Consider the following 18,379-nt stretch of genomic DNA (forward strand, 5'->3'; position numbering starts at 1 on the left):
ATGCCCCTCCAGTCTCTGTGGCCCCCCTCCAGTCTATGTGGCCCCCCTCCAGTCTATATGCCCCCCCCCCAGTCCCTGTGGCCCCCCTCCAGTCTATATGCCCCCCTCAGTCCCTGTGGCCCCCCTCCAGTCTATGTGGCCCCCCTCCAGTCTATATGCCCCCCCCCCAGTCCCTGTGGCCCCCCTCCAGTCTATATGCCCCCCTCAGTCCCTGTGGCCCCCCTCCAGTCTATGTGGCCCCCCTCCAGTCTATATGCCCCCCTCAGTCCCTGTGGCGCCCTCTAGTCTATATGCCCCTCCAGTCTCTGTGGCCCCCCTCCAGTCTATGTGGCCCCCCTCCAGTCTATATGCCCCCCCCCAGTCCCTGTGGCCCCCCTCCAGTCTATATGCCCCCCTCAGTCCCTGTGGCCCCCCTCCAGTCTATGTGGCCCCCCTCCAGTCTATATGCCCCCCCCCAGTCCCTGTGGCCCCCCTCCAGTCTATATGCCCCCCTCAGTCCCTGTGGCCCCCCTCCAGTCTATGTGGCCCCCCTCCAGTCTATATGCCCCCCTCAGTCCCTGTGGCGCCCTCTAGTCTATATGCCCCCCCAGTCCCTGTGGCCCCCCTCCAGTCTATATGCCCCCCTCAGTCCCTGTGGCCCCCCTCCAGTCTATGTGGCCCCCCTCCAGTCTATATGCCCCCCCCCCCCAGTCCCTGTGGCCCCCCTCCAGTCTATATGCCCCCCCCCCCAGTCCCTGTGGCGCCCTCTAGTACCATAGTTATAAAATGACCTCTCCCCCTCCATCTTTCTACACCCTGAGCGGTGGCCGTTGTTGTAAACAATCTCTCGGCGCCTTGTGTCTGGGTCTGCAGGGTGTAGCAAGATGGCGGCGGATGTTCGTGTGTTCGGCAGTTTCCGGCGATGGGAGAGGCCGGGGTTCGGCTTCTCTGGGCGGGGCCAGGACTTGCATCAGGACCAGCGCCCGGATCTCAGCATCATCTGCGGCATCATCAGGAATGAAGTGACGGCGGAGAGAGGAGTATGGCGGAGATCAGCGGCCTCACCCCCAGCTACGGTAAGAGGGGGCCCCCGGGGGCCACACACTGTGCTACTCACCCTCCCAGGGGCCACACACTGTGCTACTCACCCCTCACCCTCCCAGGGACCCCTCATTCCCTCCCAGGGGCCCCTCACCCCCAGCTACGGTGAGAGAGGGGCCCCCGGGGGCCACACACTGTGCTACTCACCCTCCCAGGGGCCACACACTGTGCTACTCACCGCTCACCTTCCCAGGGACCCCTCATCCCCTCTCAGGGGCCACACACTGTGCTACAACCACCACACCACCACCCAGGGGCCCCTCATTCCCTCCCAGGGGCCCCTCACCCCCAGCTACGGTAAGAGGGGGCCCCCGGGGGCCACACACTGTGCTACTCACCCCTCACCACCACCCAGGGACCCCTCATCCCCTCTCAGGGGCCACACACTGTGCTACAACCCCCACACCACCACCCAGGGGCCCCTCATTCCCAGCTACGGTAAGAGGGGGCCCCCGGGGGCCACACACTGTGCTATTCCCCCTCACCCCCTCCCAGGGGCCACACACTGTGCTACACCCCCTTTACCCTCCCAGGGGCCCCTCACCCCCTCCCAGGGGCCACACACTGTGCTACAACCCCCACACCACCACCCAGGGGCCCCTCATTCCCAGCTACGGTAAGAGGGGGCCCCGGGGGCCACACACTGTGCTACACCCCCCCACCACCACCCAGGGGCCCCTCATCCCCTCCCAGGGGCCACACACTGTGCTACAACCCCCCCACCACCACCCGGGGGCCACACACTGTGCTACTCACCCCTCACCCTCCCAGGGGCCACACATTCCCTCCCAGGGACCCCTCACCCCCAGCTACGGTAAGAGGGGCCCCCGGGGGCCACACACTGTGCTACTCACCCCTCACCCTCCCAGGGGCCCCTCATTCCCTCCCAGGGGCCCCTCACCCCCAGCTACGGTAAAAGGGGCCCCCAGGGGCCACACACTGTGCTACTCACCCCTCACCTTCCCAGGGGCCCCTCATTCCCTCCCAGGGACCCCTCATTCCCTCCCAGGGACCCCTCACCCCCAGCTACGGTAAGAGGGGCCCCCGGGGGCCACACACTGTGCTACTCACCCCTCATCACCTCCCAGGGGCCACACACTGTGCTACAACCCCCACACCACCACCCAGGGACCCCTCATCCCCAGCTATGGTAAGAGGGGGGCCCCGGGGGCCACACACTGTGCTACTCACCCCTCACCCCCTCCCAGGGGCCCCTCACCCCCAGCTACGGTAAGAGGGGGCCCCGGGGGCCACACACTGTGCTACACCCCCTTTACCCTCCCAGGGACCCCTCATTCCCTCCTAGAGGCCCCTCACCCCCAGCTACGGTAAGAGGGGGCCCCCGGGGGCCACACACTGTGCTATTTCCCCTTTACCCTCCCAGGGGCCCCTCATCCCCTCCCAGGGGCCACACACTGTGCTACAACCTCCCCACCACCACCCAGGGGCCCCTCATCCCCAGCTACGGTAAGAGGAGGGCCCCTCACCCCCTTCCAGGGGCCACACACTGTGCTACAACAAGGGCCCCAGGGACCCCAACACAGAGGGCCCCACTCTGGTCACATGACCCCACCCCAGAGATGTGACTCCACCCCAGGGGGCCCCACTCTGGTCACATGACTCCACCCCAGAGGGCCCCACTCTGGTCACATGACTTCACCACAGAGGGCCCCACACTGGTCACATGACTCCACTCCAGAAAACCCTACTCTGGTCACATGACTTCACCACAGAGGGCCCCACTCTGGTCACATGACTCCACCCCAGAGGGCCCCACTCTGGTCACATGACTTCACCACAGAGGGCCCCACACTGGTCACATGACTCCACTCCAGAAAACCCTACTCTGGTCACATGACTTCACCACAGAGGGCCCCACACTGGTCACATGACTCCACTCCAGAAAACCCTACTCTGGTCACATGACTTCACCACAGAGGGCCCCACTCTGGTCACATGACCCCACCCCAGAGATGTGACTCCACCCCAGGGGGCCCCACTCTGGTCACGTGACTCCACCCCAGAGGGCCCCACTCTGGTCACATGACCCCACCCCAGAGATGTGACTCCACCCCAGGGGGCCCCACTCTGGTCACGTGACTCCACCCCAGAGGGCCCCACTCTGGTCACATGACTTCACCACAGAGGGCCCCACACTGGTCACATGACTCCACCCCAGAGGGCCCCACTCTGGTCACATGACTCCACCCCAGAGGGCCCCACTCTGGTCACATGACTTCACCACAGAGGGCCCCACACTGGTCACATGACTCCACTCCAGAAAACCCTACTCTGGTCACATGACTTCACCACAGAGGGCCCCACACTGGTCACATGACTCCACTCCAGAAAACCCTACTCTGGTCACATGACTTCACCACAGAGGGCCCCACTCTGGTCACATGACCCCACCCCAGAGATGTGACTCCACCCCAGGGGGCCCCACTCTGGTCACATGACTTCACCACAGAGGGCCCCACTCTGGTCACATGACTTCACCACAGAGGGCCCCACACTGGTCACATGACTCCACTCCAGAAAACCCTACTCTGGTCACATGACTTCACCACAGAGGGCCCCACTCTGGTCACATGACTTCACCACAGAGGGCCCCACACTGGTCACATGACTCCACTCCAGAAAACCCTACTCTGGTCACATGACTTCACCACAGAGGGCCCCACTCTGGTCACATGACTTCACCACAGAGGGCCCCACACTGGTCACATGACTCCACTCCAGAAAACCCTACTCTGGTCACATGACTTCACCACAGAGGGCCCCACACTGGTCACATGACTCCACTCCAGAAAACCCTACTCTGGTCACATGACTTCACCCCAGAGGGCCCCACTCTGGTCACATGACTCCACCCCAGAGGGCCCCACTCTGGTCACATGACTCCACCCCAGAGGGCCCCACTCTGGTCACATGACTTCACCACAGAGGGCCCCACACTGGTCACATGACTCCACTCCAGAAAACCCTACTCTGGTCACATGACTTCACCACAGAGGGCCCCACACTGGTCACATGACTCCACTCCAGAAAACCCTACTCTGGTCACATGACTTCACCACAGAGGGCCCCACTCTGGTCACATGACTTCACCACAGAGGGCCCCACACTGGTCACATGACTCCACTCCAGAAAACCCTACTCTGGTCACATGACTTCACCACAGAGGGACCCACTCTGGTCACATGACTCCACCCCAGAGGGCCCCACTCTGGTCACATGACTCCACCCCAGAGGGCCCCACTCTGGTCACATGACTCCACCCCAGAGAGCCCCACACTGATCACATGACTCCACTCCAGAAAACCCTACTCTGGTCACATGACTCCACCCCAGAGGGCCCCACACTGGTCACATGACTCCACCCCAGAGGGCCCCACACTGGTCACATGACTCCACCCCAGAGGGCCCCACACTGGTCACATGACATCCCTCTGATCACAAGACATCACGCATGACCCCCAAATCTCTTCTTTACCATTAAAAGCAAACGATCCCCCATAAAAATGTTTACTTCCTCCCTGGACTGGAAGTGAGGTCATGACGTGGCTTGGGTCCTCCAAGGCCATAGAGGTGATCAGAGACAGTCTGGTCTTTTACCGCCTCTATGACCATCCAATCGTTTCTCCACTGAGGTAAAACGTCCCATTCAGTAATATTATTATATAGATTGGAACTCACACAGAACAAGTAGATTGGGGCCCCTCCCTCAGACCCCAGATTGTCCAGTACTAAGGGGGCCCATACTCTATACAAACATAGAAGTCTATAAGCGGGTCGGTGGGGCTCTGGGTATGCCTTTGCCGCTCGAGTTATGCGGAGTGGTCATACGGGGCCTTTCAGACTCGCTGGGATTGTGATTCGGAGACACTTTTTCGAGTGGAATGCACGGTGTCGGGTTTCCTGTGGAAGTGGTGGTGCCGGACCTTCTGGGTGAGGTTGGGAAGATTTGGGGTCTTGGCGGTCTGGGGGGGCTGGACGAAGGTGTGGAGGAATGTCGGGTCCCTGTAGTCCCTGTCTGTCAGTTTCTGGGGGTGTGGCTTCTCTTTCTGTCCTTTCACGCCCCCCTAGATGTTAATAAGGTCAGACTTTTGGAAAAAGGGCGGCATGTGACCCATGTGTAATTGTTTCTTAGCCTGAGGGTGTGTTTAGGTGAGGGGGGGTGTGTTTAGGTGGGGAGGGAGGGGGGTGTGTTTAGGTGAGGGGGAGGGGGGGTGGGTGTGTTTAGGTGGGGAGGGAGGGGGGGTGTGTTTAGGTGAGGGGGGGTGTGTTTAGGTGAGGGGGGGTGGGTGTGTTTAGGTGAGGGGGGTGTTTAGGGGAGGGGGGGTGGGTGTGTTTAGGTGAGGGGGGGTGTGTTTAGGTGAGGGGGGTGTGTTTAGGTGAGGAGGGGGGATGTGTTTAGGTGAGGGGGGGTGTGTTTAGGTGAGGAGGGGGGATGTGTTTAGGAGAGGGGGGGTGTGTTTAGGTGAGGAGGGGGGATGTGTTTAGGTGAGGGGGGGTGTGTTTAGGTGAGGAGGGGGGATGTGTTTAGGTGAGGGGGGGTGTGTTTAGGTGAGGAGGGGGGATGTGTTTAGGTGAGGGGGGGTGTGTTTAGGTGAGGAGGGGGGGTGTGTTTAGGAGAGGGGGGGGTGTGTTTAGGTGAGGAGGGGGGGTGTGTTTAGGAGAGGGGGGGTGTGTTTAGGTGAGGAGGGGGGATGTGTTTAGGTGAGGGGGGGTGTGTTTAGGTGAGGAGGGGGGATGTGTTTAGGAGAGGGGGGGTGTGTTTAGGAGAGGGGGGGTGTGTTTAGGTGAGGAGGGGGGATGTGTTTAGGAGAGGGGGGGTGTGTTTAGGAGAGGGGGGGTGTGTTTAGGTGAGGAGGGGGGGTGTGTTTAGGTGAGGAGGGGGGATGTGTTTAGGTGAGGGGGGGTGTGTTTAGGTGAGGAGGGGGGATGTGTTTAGGTGAGGGGGGGTGTGTTTAGGTGAGGAGGGGGGATGTGTTTAGGAGAGGGGGGTGTGTTTAGGAGAGGGGGGGTGTGTTTAGGTGAGGAGGGGGGATGTGTTTAGGTGAGGGGGGGTGTGTTTAGGTGAGGAGGGGGGATGTGTTTAGGTGAGGAGGGGGGGTGTGTTTAGGTGAGGAGGGGGGATGTGTTTAGGTGAGGGGGGGTGTGTTTAGGTGAGGAGGGGGGATGTGTTTAGGTGAGGGGGGGTGTGTTTAGGTGAGGAGGGGGGATGTGTTTAGGAGAGGGGGGGTGTGTTTAGGAGAGGGGGGGTGTGTTTAGGTGAGGAGGGGGGATGTGTTTAGGAGAGGGGGGGTGTGTTTAGGAGAGGGGGGGTGTGTTTAGGTGAGGAGGGGGGGTGTGTTTAGGTGAGGGGGGGTGTGTTTAGGTGAGGGGGGGTGTGTTTAGGAGAGGGGGGGGTGTGTTTAGGAGAGGGGGGGTGTGTTTAGGAGAGGGGGGTGTGTTTAGGTGAGGAGGGGGGATGTGTTTAGGAGAGGGGGGGTGTGTTTAGGAGAGGGGGGGTGTGTTTAGGTGAGGAGGGGGGATGTGTTTAGGTGAGGAGGGGGGATGTGTTTAGGAGAGGGGGGGTGTGTTTAGGAGAGGGGGGTGTGTTTAGGTGAGGAGGGGGGATGTGTTTAGGTGAGGGGGGGGTGTGTTTAGGTGAGGAGGGGGGTGTGTTTAGGTGAGGAGGGGGGATGTGTTTAGGAGAGGGGGGGTGTGTTTAGGAGAGGGGGGGTGTGTTTAGGTGAGGAGGGGGGATGTGTTTAGGTGAGGGGGGGTGTGTTTAGGTGAGGAGGGGGGATGTGTTTAGGAGAGGGGGGGTGTGTTTAGGTGAGGAGGGGGGGTGTGTTTAGGTGAGGGGGGGTGTGTTTAGGTGAGGGGGAGGGGGGGTGTGTTTAGGTGAGGGGGAGGGGGGGTGTGTTTAGGTGAGGGGGGGTGTGTGTTTAGGTGGGGAGGGGGGGTGTGTTTAGGTGAGGGGGGGTGTGTTTAGGTGAGGGGGGGTGTGTTTAGGTGAGGAGGGGGGGTGTGTTTAGGTGAGGGGGGGTGTGTTTAGGTGAGGGGGGGTGTGTTTAGGTGAGGGGGGGGTGGGTGTGTTTAGGTGAGGGGGGGTGTTTAGGGGAGGGGGGGTGTGTTTAGGTGAGGGGGGGTGTGTTTAGGTGAGGGGGGGGTGGGTGTGTTTAGGTGAGGGGGGGAGGGGGGGTGGGTGTGTTTAGGTGAGGGGGGAGGGTGAGGCGGGGTTTGTTGAGCTCCATCATGAAATACGTCTCGGTTTGTATATTTAGTTTTTTTTTCTGCTAAAAAGTGAATTTTCTATTCTGATGTTTATATGTATTATTTATTTTGTATATATATAAATATGTTTTTATTTAGTTGTATGTTTGTAAGATGTACATTATACAAACCCCCTTCACTATAGAAATCTACACGCGGGTGGGCGGGGCTCTGGGTAGTCATTATGCGGAGTGGTCATAGGGGGCTTTTCAGTCTGGCAGAGATTTGGATTTGGAGATACTTGTTCTATGTAGGTCTCTGCTCTGGGAACAAGTCCTTCCTGTGTTTGGGGTCTTGGGAAGGATGGGGGCCCGGAGGTCCCCGTAGGCGCTGTCAGTCTCCGGGTGTGAGGCTTTTCTTTCCATCCTTTCACCTCCCCTACATTTCTATAAGATCGCTGGAAAGGTCAGGGGTTCACGCCGATCTTCCATTCCACCAAGACAGCTTCCGACGCGCCACCATCCAGCAGACACGACCCATTGGATTCCCCAGAATAACGAGACACACAGCTCTGGTTCCAAACACAATGGATACCTTAACCACTTCAGCCCCGGACCATATTGCTGGTCAAAGACCAGAGCACTTTTTGTCATTCGGCACTGCGTCGTTTTAACCGCTTAACGGCCGCCGCACGCCTATATACGTCCACAGAATGGCACGTACAGGCATATGGGCGTGTCCCCGCCTTCTTGCGGGTCAGGGGTCCGATCGGGATCCCACCCCCGGTACATGCGGCGGGCGTCTTACCTCCGGGAGCGATCCTTCATGTGGGGGGCGGCCGCTCGTTTTTGGCGGCCTCCTGGTGATCGCTCCCGGCCAATCCGGCAACCCCCCCCCCCCCGCCACGTCACTTCCTCTGCCTGTGTAATGTAAACACTGGCACAGGAAGTGACGTCACCTCTCCGGTATTTTCAATCCGACGAGAGGAGAGAAGACATGACAGTAAGTGGCACTAACACTATGCTGACACCAGTACACATAGGCACACCTAACCCCCCCCCCCCCCCCCGATGGTCTGCGTATCCATAGTTACGCAGCGCAATTGCTTACTTGCCCCGGCATAGCGAATGCTCCTGATTCAGGAACCTCGTTACGCCGACGGCAGCCTAAGAAATGCGCGGCATAAGGCTCTTATGCCCGCATATCTTAAGCTGCATTCTGGCGATGGACGCTAGGTGGCGTTCCCGTTGTGCTCAGCGTATAGTATGCAAATTGCATACTAACGCCAATTCACAACGTTACGCGAGCCCTGCGTACGCAGTTTACGTTGTTTCCGTCCGTCGGGTTTCGCGTAAGGCTGCTCCTTCTAATAGCAGGGGGAGCCAATGTTACGTATACCCGTCGTTCCCGCGTCGCAAAGTTAAAATTTTAACGTCGTTTGCGTAAGTGAATCGTGAATGGCGCTGGACGCCATTTACGTTCACTTTGAAGCAAATGACGTCCTTGCGACGTCATTTGCCGCAATGCACGTCGGGAAAGTTTCCCGACGGAGCATGCGCCCTACGCTCGGCGCGGGAACGCGCCTAATTTAAATGGTTCCCGCCCCCTACGGGATCATTTAAATTACGCGCCCTTACGCCGGGCATTTTTGAGGAGCGCCCACGCAAATTACGTGGCTACTGCTTCGTGAATGAAGCGTAGCGCAAATAATTTGCGGGGGCGCAGGGCAAAAAACGGGACGCTGCGCCTCCGTAAGGAGTGCGCAGCGGTACCTGAATCTACCCCAGTGTCACTAAGCGATCGGTTTTCTGATCGCTGTATTAGTGTCGCTGTTGCCGCTAGGTAGCTAATTTTTTTTTTATATTGCGATTTTTTTTTTTTTACTAAAGACATGTGGCTGAAATTATTTTGGCCTAAATTTTTTAATAAAATTTATTTTATTCGATTTTTCTTATAACAAAAAGTAAAAAATGTCGATTTTTTTTTTTCAAAAATTGTCGCTCTATTTTTGTTTATAGCGTAAAAATCGCAGAGGCGATCAAATACCATCAAAAGAAATCTCTATTTGTGGGAAAAAAAGGACGCAAATTTTGTTCGGGAGCCGCGTCGCACGACCGCGCAATTGTCTGTTAAAAGCGACGCAGCGCCGAATTGTAAAAACGCCTTTGGGCATTTAGCAGCATATTGGTCCGGGGCTTAAGTGGTTAACTGACAATTGCGCGGTCGTGCGACGTGACTCCCAAACAAAATTGGCGTTGTTTTTTCCCCACAAATACAGATTTCTTTTGGTGGTATTTGATCCCCTCGGCGGTTTTGATTTTTTGCGCTATAAACAAAAATAGAGCGACAATTTTGAAAAAAATGAATATTTTTTACTTTTTGCTGTAATAAATATCCCCCCAAAATATATAAAAAAAAAATTTTTTCCTCAGTTTAGGCCGATGCGTACCTATTTTTCGTAAATAAGCGTTTATTGTTTGGTTTGCGCAAAAGTTATAGCGTTTACAAAATAGGGGGTATTTTTATGGCATTTTTATTAATTATTTTTTTTTTTTTTACTAGTTTCGGTACTGCGACATTATGGCGGACACTTCGGACAATTTTGACACATTTTTGGGACCATTGTCATTTTTATAGCGATCAGTGCTATAAAAATGCATGGATTACTATAAAAATGTCACTGGCAGGGAAGGGGTTAACACTAGGGGGCGGGGAAGGGGTTAAGTATGTTCCCTGGGTGTGTTCTAACTGTAGGGGGGGTGGCCTCACTAGGGGAAATGACTGATCGCTGTTTATACATTGTATGAACAGAAGATTAGCATTTCTCCCCTGACAGGACCGGGAGCTGTGTGTTTACACTCACAGCTCCCGATCCCGGCTCTGTAACGACGGGAGTCGGGGGCGCGTGCGCCCCTAGTGGCCTGCGCGAGAGCCGACGTATAGCTACGTATAGCTACGTGCGAGAGCGCAGGGGAGCCGGCGGCTGGTCGGCAAGTAGTTAATGGTAAACTCAGCTCTTCTTATATACAGTTAGAAGCCCCAAGAAACAATGGCTTGACTCCACCCACAACATGACACAATGGGTGCTCAATACACATTCCTTTAGATAATGACATTCAGATAATCTACATGAACTAATTGCTTATCATTACCCAGACGCTCCGACTCGGCGATAAGCTATTCTCACCTGATACACAATACACATTCCTTTAGATAATGACATTCAGATAATCTACATGAACTAATTGCTTATCATTACCCAGACATCCGACTCCGCGATAAGCTATTCTCACCTGATACACAATACACATTCCTTTAGATAATGACATTCAGATAATCTACATTAACTAATTACTAATCATTACCCAGACATCCGACTCCGCGATAAGCTATTCTGAACCGATACACAATACACATTCCTTTAGATAATGACATTCAGATAATCTACATGAACTAATTGCTTATCATTACCCAGACGCTCCGACTCGGCGATAAGCTATTCTCACCTGATACACAATACACATTCCTTTAGATAATGACATTCAGATAATCTACATGAACTAATTCCTAATCATTACCCAGACGTTCCGACTCCGCGATAAGCTATTCTCACCTGATACACAATACACATTCCTTTAGATAATGACATTCAGATAATCTACATGAACTAATTCCTAATCATTACCCAGACGTTCCGACTCCGCGATAAGCTATTCTCACCGGATACACAATACACATTCCTTTAGATAATGACATTCAGATAATCTACATGAACTAATTACTAATCATTACCCAGACGCTCCGACTCCACGATAAGCTATTCTCACCGGATACACAATACACATTCCTTTAGATAATGACATTCAGATCATCTACATGAACTAATTCCTAATCATTACCCAGACGCCCCGACTCCGCGATAAGCTATTCTCACCGGATACACAATACACATTCCTTTAGATAATGACATTCAGATAATCTACATGAACTAATTACTAATCATTACCCAGACGTTCCGACTCCGCGATAAGCTATTCTCACCCGATACACAATACACATTCCTTTAGATAATGACATTCAGATAATCTACATGAACTAATTCCTAATCATTACCCAGACGTTCCGACTCCGCGATAAGCTATTCTCACCCGATACACATTGACATGCTAATCCACTACAGCTGAAAAGTCAGACATCTGACCCTTCAGACTGCTGACCCCCAACACATCTATCATCAATAGACTTCCACACAATGAAATCTCCTAGGAGCCAGACTTAATTAACACCTCAACAGTGCTCACATGAAGGAGTCACTCTCCTATTGACCTGTTGGGGTCAGAATAAACACCCTGTAATATTCCAAGATATCCTGCAATACATGAAATATCATTACTGTCCCATCTCATGTAATCCGAGATATCATTTCTCAGTCATCCTATGCCCCTAGTGGACGACCCTAGACCCAAGAGTCATTGGTGAAGCTGAAACAGGAGTACCCCACATCCTTCAAATGTCTCTGGGTATCACGGGCCATTCCGTTACAATCACATTTTTGGAAAAAGGCTGCATTCATGTGTTAAACCCTTAGGCCAGTCCACCCTGATGTGGGGAGGGGAGGTCGGAGTGTGAGGGTAGCCCATGTATGGAGAGGCCAGTCCACCCTGATATGAGGAGGGGAGGCCGATGTTTGTAGAGGTCGGTGTACGGAGTGGTCAGTCCACCCTGATATGAGGAGGGGAGGCCGATGTTTGTAGAGGTTGGTGTACGGAGTGGTCAGTCCACCCTGATGTGAGGAGGGGAGGCGGGAGTGTGATGGTAGTCGGTGTACTGAGAGGTCAGTCCACCATGATATGAGGAGGGGAGGCCGATGTTTGTAGAGGTCGGTGTACGGAGTGGTCAGTCCACCCTGGTATGAGGAAGGGAGGCCGATGTTTTTAGAGGTCGGTGTACGGAGTGGTCAGTCCACCCTGGTATGAGGAGGGGAGGCCGATGTTTGTAGAGGTCGGTGTACGGAGTGGTCAGTCCACCCTGATATGAGAAGGGGAGGGGAGGCCGATGTTTCTAGAGGTCGGTGTACCGGCCATGGTTTTGATGCCCTTTCTCCATTTCCCTTGCAGACATGTCGCCCATTGCGGCCGGCTTCATTGGGGCCGCCATCTTGGTGGTGTCGGTCTCGGTCACCATTTTTATCTGGAGTTGTTGTGTGAGTCGGGCGGAGAAGAAACACAAGAATCCTCCATATAAGTTCATCCACATGCTGAAGGGGATCAGTATCTACCCCGAGACGCTGAGCAATAAGAAGAAACACCTGAACATGCGCAAAGATAAGCAAGACGCCGAGAACCCGCGGGCAGGAAATGTGGAGGTGGGTCTGATGACCTCCGAGAAAGGACCCAATGGCCTGGCCACCGCCACGCCCATCAACCAGCTGCCCATTACCATGAACTATGGAGAGGAAGTGAGCCCAAGTCTGACCTCCAGCGGGAGTAAGACGTCATCTCCGTCCTCCCCAGAAGAAGACGTCGCCCTCGGGACGCTCACCCTCTCCGTAGATTATAACTTCCCAAAGAAAGCTCTGGTGGTCACCATCCAGGAGGCCCATGGTCTGCCAGTGATGGATGAACAGTCCCAAGGTTCCGACCCGTACATCAAGATGACCATCCTGCCCGACAAGAAACATCGAGTGAAAACTCGGGTTCTGAGGAAGACCCTCAATCCCGTCTTTGACGAAACCTTCACCTTCTATGGGATCCCCTACAGCCAGCTCCAGGATATCGTCCTCCACTTCCTCGTCCTGAGCTTTGACCGCTTCTCCCGAGATGACGTCATTGGCGAGGTGATGGTGCCGCTGGCGGGCGTGGACCCCAGCACTGGCAAGGTGCAGCTAACCAGGGAGATCACCAAAAGGAACATTCAGGTGAGTCTTATGGAGTCTATTATACCATCCCCACATGGCCCATCTTCAGGAACATGGGGGGTGCTTCATCTCTGGGGCAACAATGCCTGATTGCTCCCGATCCCCACATGGCCCATCTTCAGGAACATGGGGGGTGCTTCATCTCTGGGGCAACAATGCCTGATCGCTCCCGATCCCCACATGTCTCATCTTCAGGAACATGGGGGGTGCTTCATCTCTGGGGCAACAATGCCTGATCGCGCCCATCTTCAGGAACATTGTGGGGGGGGGGGGGGGGCTTGGTTCTTCATGTCCAGGTCAACACAATGACAGCGCTAAATCACACGTGTCCTGAGATCCTTGAAGCCCATCTTCTGGATCTCCGGGATCAGCTTCCCTACTATTATAGACACAGCCAAGTGCGTTTTGTCATTTGTCCCAGTCATAGGGGTTCACAGACTTTTGCAGGTTCTGATTGAAGGTTTCCTCACCGTCCAATCTCTGGTCACTTTATTATCCTGTCACCTCATATTTAGGTCCCGCCCCAGTCATGGTAATTCCTCCCAACTCCATCCCCGAGTGATCCAACCCCCGACTAGAAGCCCCTCCTCCTCGGTCAGCAGTGCCAGCTCATATTTTGGGTCAGGCTGTGGCCACCATTGTAATTGTAGTCCTTGTCTCCACAGAAGTGCATGAGTCGGGGCGAGCTGCAGGTATCACTCTCCTACCAGCCCGTGGCACAGAGGATGACCGTTGTTGTGCTGAAAGCCAAACACCTTCCGAGGGTGGACATCACCGGACTGTCAGGTAGCAGCTATTAATCCATTCTAGGGCAGAGTCACTGTACTTACCTCCTACTCCCTGCATCTGGCCAATCGGAACCCACTGGGAGCAGCCATTGCTGACAATTTACAGGTGCAGAATACAGGATGAAAAGTATGTGCTGCTGTGAGGGAGAAGTACGGGGCTCTGTGAGGGAGAAGTACGGGGCGCTGTGAGGGAGAAGTACGGGGCACTGTGAGGGAGAAGTACGGGGCACTGTGAGGGAGAAGTACGGGGCTCTGTGAGGGAGAAGTACGGGGCTCTGTGAGGGAGAAGTACGGGGCTCTGTGAGGGAGAAGTACGGGGCTCTGTGAGGGAGAAGTACGGGGCTCTGTGAGGGAGAAGTACGGGGCACTGTGAGGGAGAAGTACGGGGCTCTGTGAGGGAGAAGTACGGGGCTCTGTGAGGGAGAAGTACGGGGCTCTGTGAGGGAGAAGTACGGGGCTCTGTGAGGGAGAAGTACGGGGCTCTGTGAGGGAGAAGTACGGGGCACTGTGAGGGGGAAGTACGGGGCTCTGTGAGGGGGAAGTACGGGGCTCTGTGAGGGAGAAGTACGGGGCTCTGTGAGGGAGAAGTACGGAGCTCTGTGAGGGAGAAGTACAAGGCACTGTGAGGGAGAAATACGGGGCTCTGTGAGGGGGAAGTACAAGGCACTGTGAGGGAGAAATACGGGGCTCTGTGAGGGGGAAGTACGGGGCTCTGTGAGGGAGAAGTACGGGGCTCTGTGAGGGGGAAGTACGGGGCTCTGTGAGGGAGAAGTACGGGGCTCTGTGAGGGAGAAGTACGGGGCACTGTGAGGGAGAAGTACGGGGCTCTGTGAGGGAGGAGTACGGGGCTCTGTGAGGGAGAAGTACGGAGCTCTGTGAGGGGGAAGTACGGGGCTCTGTGAGGGAGAAGTACGGGGCACTGTGAGGGAGAAGTACGGGGCTCTGTGAGGGAGGAGTACGGAGCTCTGTGAGGGAGAAGTACGGGGCTCTGTGAGGGAGAAGTACGGGGCTCTGTGAGGGAGAAGTACGTGGCACTGTGAGGGAGAAGTACGGGGCACTGTGAGGGAGAAGTACGAGGCTCTGTGAGGGAGAATACGGGGCTCTGTGAGGGAGACGTACGGGGCTCTGTGAGGGGGAAGTACGGGGCTCTGTGAGGGAGGAGTACGGGGCTCTGTGAGGGAGGAGTACGGAGCTCTGTGAGGGGGAAGTACGGGGCTCTGTGAGGGAGGAGTACGGAGCTCTGTGAGGGAGGAGTACGGAGCTCTGTGAGGGGGAAGTACGGGGCTCTGTGAGGGAGGAGTACGGGGCTCTGTGAGGGAGGAGTACGGAGCTCTGTGAGGGGGAAGTACGGGGCACTGTGAGGGAGAAGTATGGAGCTCTGTGAGGGGGAAGTACGGGGCTCTGTGAGGGAGAAATATGTGAGGGAGAGGGAGAAGTACGGGGCTCTGTGAGGGAGAAGTACGGGGCTCTGTGAGGGAGAAGTACGGGGCTCTGTGAGGGAGAAGTACGGGGCTCTGTGAGGGAGAAGTATGGGAAGTACGGGGCTCTGTGAGGGAGAAGTACGAGGCTCTGTGAGGGGGAAGTACGAGGCTCTGTGAGGGAGAAGTACGGGGCTCTGTGAGGGAGAAGTACGAGGCTCTGTGAGGGGGAAGTACGAGGCTCTGTGAGAGAGAAGTACGGGGCACTGTGAGGGAGAAGTACGAGGCTCTGTGAAGGAGAAGTACGGGGCTCTGTGAGGGAGAAGTACGGGGCTCTGTGAGGGAGAAGTACGGGGCACTGTGAGGGAGAAGTACGGGGCTCTGTGAGGGAGAAGTACGAGGCTCTGTGAGGGGGAAGTACGGAGCTCTGTGAGGGAGAAGTACGAGGCACTGTGAGGGAGAAGTACGGGGCTCTGTGAGGGAGAAGTACGGGGCTCTTTGAGGGAGAAGTACGGTCTGTGAGGGAGAAGTACGGGGCTCTGTGAGGGAGAAGTACGGGGCGCTGTGAGGGAGAAGTACGGGGCACTGTGAGGGAGAAGTACGGGGCACTGTGAGGGAGAAGTACGGGGCTCTGTGAGGGAGAAGTACGGGGCTCTGTGAGGGAGAAGTACGGGGCTCTGTGAGGGAGAAGTACGGGGCTCTGTGAGGGAGAAGTACGGGGCTCTGTGAGGGAGAAGTACGGGGCTCTGTGAGGGAGAAGTACGGGGCACTGTGAGGGAGAAGTACGGGGCTCTGTGAGGGAGAAGTACGGGGCTCTGTGAGGGAGAAGTACGGGGCTCTGTGAGGGAGAAGTACGGGGCTCTGTGAGGGAGAAGTACGGGGCACTGTGAGGGGGAAGTACGGGGCTCTGTGAGGGGGAAGTACGGGGCTCTGTGAGGGAGAAGTACGGGGCTCTGTGAGGGAGAAGTACGGAGCTCTGTGAGGGAGAAGTACAAGGCACTGTGAGGGAGAAATACGGGGCTCTGTGAGGGGGAAGTACAAGGCACTGTGAGGGAGAAATACGGGGCTCTGTGAGGGGGAAGTACGGGGCTCTGTGAGGGAGAAGTACGGGGCTCTGTGAGGGGGAAGTACGGGGCTCTGTGAGGGAGAAGTACGGGGCTCTGTGAGGGAGAAGTACGGGGCTCTGTGAGGGAGAAGTACGGGGCTCTGTGAGGGAGGAGTACGGGGCTCTGTGAGGGAGAAGTACGGAGCTCTGTGAGGGGGAAGTACGGGGCTCTGTGAGGGAGAAGTACGGGGCACTGTGAGGGAGAAGTACGGGGCTCTGTGAGGGAGGAGTACGGAGCTCTGTGAGGGAGAAGTACGGGGCTCTGTGAGGGAGAAGTACGGGGCTCTGTGAGGGAGAAGTACGTGGCACTGTGAGGGAGAAGTACGAGGCTCTGTGAGGGAGAATACGGGGCTCTGTGAGGGAGACGTACGGGGCTCTGTGAGGGGGAAGTACGGGGCTCTGTGAGGGAGGAGTACGGGGCTCTGTGAGGGAGGAGTACGGAGCTCTGTGAGGGGGAAGTACGGGGCTCTGTGAGGGAGGAGTACGGAGCTCTGTGAGGGAGGAGTACGGAGCTCTGTGAGGGGGAAGTACGGGGCTCTGTGAGGGAGGAGTACGGGGCTCTGTGAGGGAGGAGTACGGAGCTCTGTGAGGGGGAAGTACGGGGCACTGTGAGGGAGAAGTATGGAGCTCTGTGAGGGGGAAGTACGGGGCTCTGTGAGGGAGAAATATGTGAGGGAGAGGGAGAAGTACGGGGCTCTGTGAGGGAGAAGTACGGGGCTCTGTGAGGGAGAAGTACGGGGCTCTGTGAGGGAGAAGTACGGGGCTCTGTGAGGGAGAAGTATGGGAAGTACGGGGCTCTGTGAGGGAGAAGTACGAGGCTCTGTGAGGGGGAAGTACGAGGCTCTGTGAGGGAGAAGTACGGGGCTCTGTGAGGGAGAAGTACGAGGCTCTGTGAGGGGGAAGTACGAGGCTCTGTGAGGGAGAAGTACGGGGCTCTGTGAGGGAGAAGTACGGGGCACTGTGAGGGAGAAGTACGGGGCTCTGTGAGGGAGAAGTACGAGGCTCTGTGAGGGGGAAGTACGGAGCTCTGTGAGGGAGAAGTACGAGGCACTGTGAGGGAGAAGTACGGGGCTCTGTGAGGGAGAAGTACGGGGCTCTTTGAGGGAGAAGTACGGTCTGTGAGGGAGAAGTACGGGGCTCTGTGAGGGAGAAGTACGGGGCTCTGTGAGGGAGAAGTACGAGGCTCTGTGAGGGAGAAGTACGGGGCTCTGTGAGGGAGAAGTACGGGGCTCTGTGAGGGAGAAGTACGGAGCTCAGTGAGGGAGAAGTACGAGGCACTGTGAGGGAGAAGTACGAGGCACTGTGAGGGGGAAGTACGGGGATCTGTGAGGGAGAAATACGGGGCTCTGTGAGGGGGAAGTACGGGGATCTGTGAGGGAGAAATACGGGGCTCTGTGAGGGGGAAGTACGGGGATCTGTGAGGGAGAAGTACGAGGCTCTGTGAGGGAGAAGTACGGGGCTCTGTGAGGGAGAAGTACGGAGCTCTGTGAGGGAGAAGTACGGGGCACTGTGAGGGAGAAGTACGAGGCTCTGTGAGGGAGAAGTACGGGGCTCTGTGAGGGAGAAATACGGGGCTCTGTGAGGGGGAAGTACGGGGATCTGTGAGGGAGAAGTACGAGGCTCTGTGAGGGAGAAGTACGGGGCTCTGTGAGGGAGAAGTACGGAGCTCTGTGAGGGAGAAGTACGGGGCACTGTGAGGGAGAAGTACGGAGCTCTGTGAGGGGGAAGTACGGAGCACTGTGAGGGAGAAGTACGGGGCACTGTGAGGGAGAAATACGGGGCTCTGTGAGGGAGAAGTACGGGGTTCTGTGAGGGAGAAGTACGGGGCTCTGTGAGGGAGAAGTACGGGGCTCTGTGAGGGAGA

The 18,379-nt window shown here is 56.2% G+C and overlaps 1 protein-coding gene across 1 annotated transcript; it reads left to right on the forward strand.

Moving 5' to 3' along the window:
• Positions 1 to 932: 932 nt before the first annotated feature.
• On the forward strand, positions 933 to 14,126 carry SYT11 (synaptotagmin 11). Its single transcript, XM_040332577.1, has 3 exons — positions 933 to 1,055; positions 12,405 to 13,204; positions 13,870 to 14,126. Exons 1-3 carry the CDS (start codon positions 1,022 to 1,024, stop codon positions 14,002 to 14,004), a joined length of 969 nt encoding a protein of 322 aa, XP_040188511.1. The 5' UTR covers positions 933 to 1,021; the 3' UTR covers positions 14,005 to 14,126.
• The last annotated feature ends 4,253 nt before the right edge of the window (positions 14,127 to 18,379 follow it).

This window comes from Rana temporaria, chromosome 13 (assembly GCF_905171775.1).
Source record: "Rana temporaria chromosome 13, aRanTem1.1, whole genome shotgun sequence".
Lineage (NCBI taxonomy): Eukaryota > Metazoa > Chordata > Amphibia > Anura > Ranidae > Rana > Rana temporaria.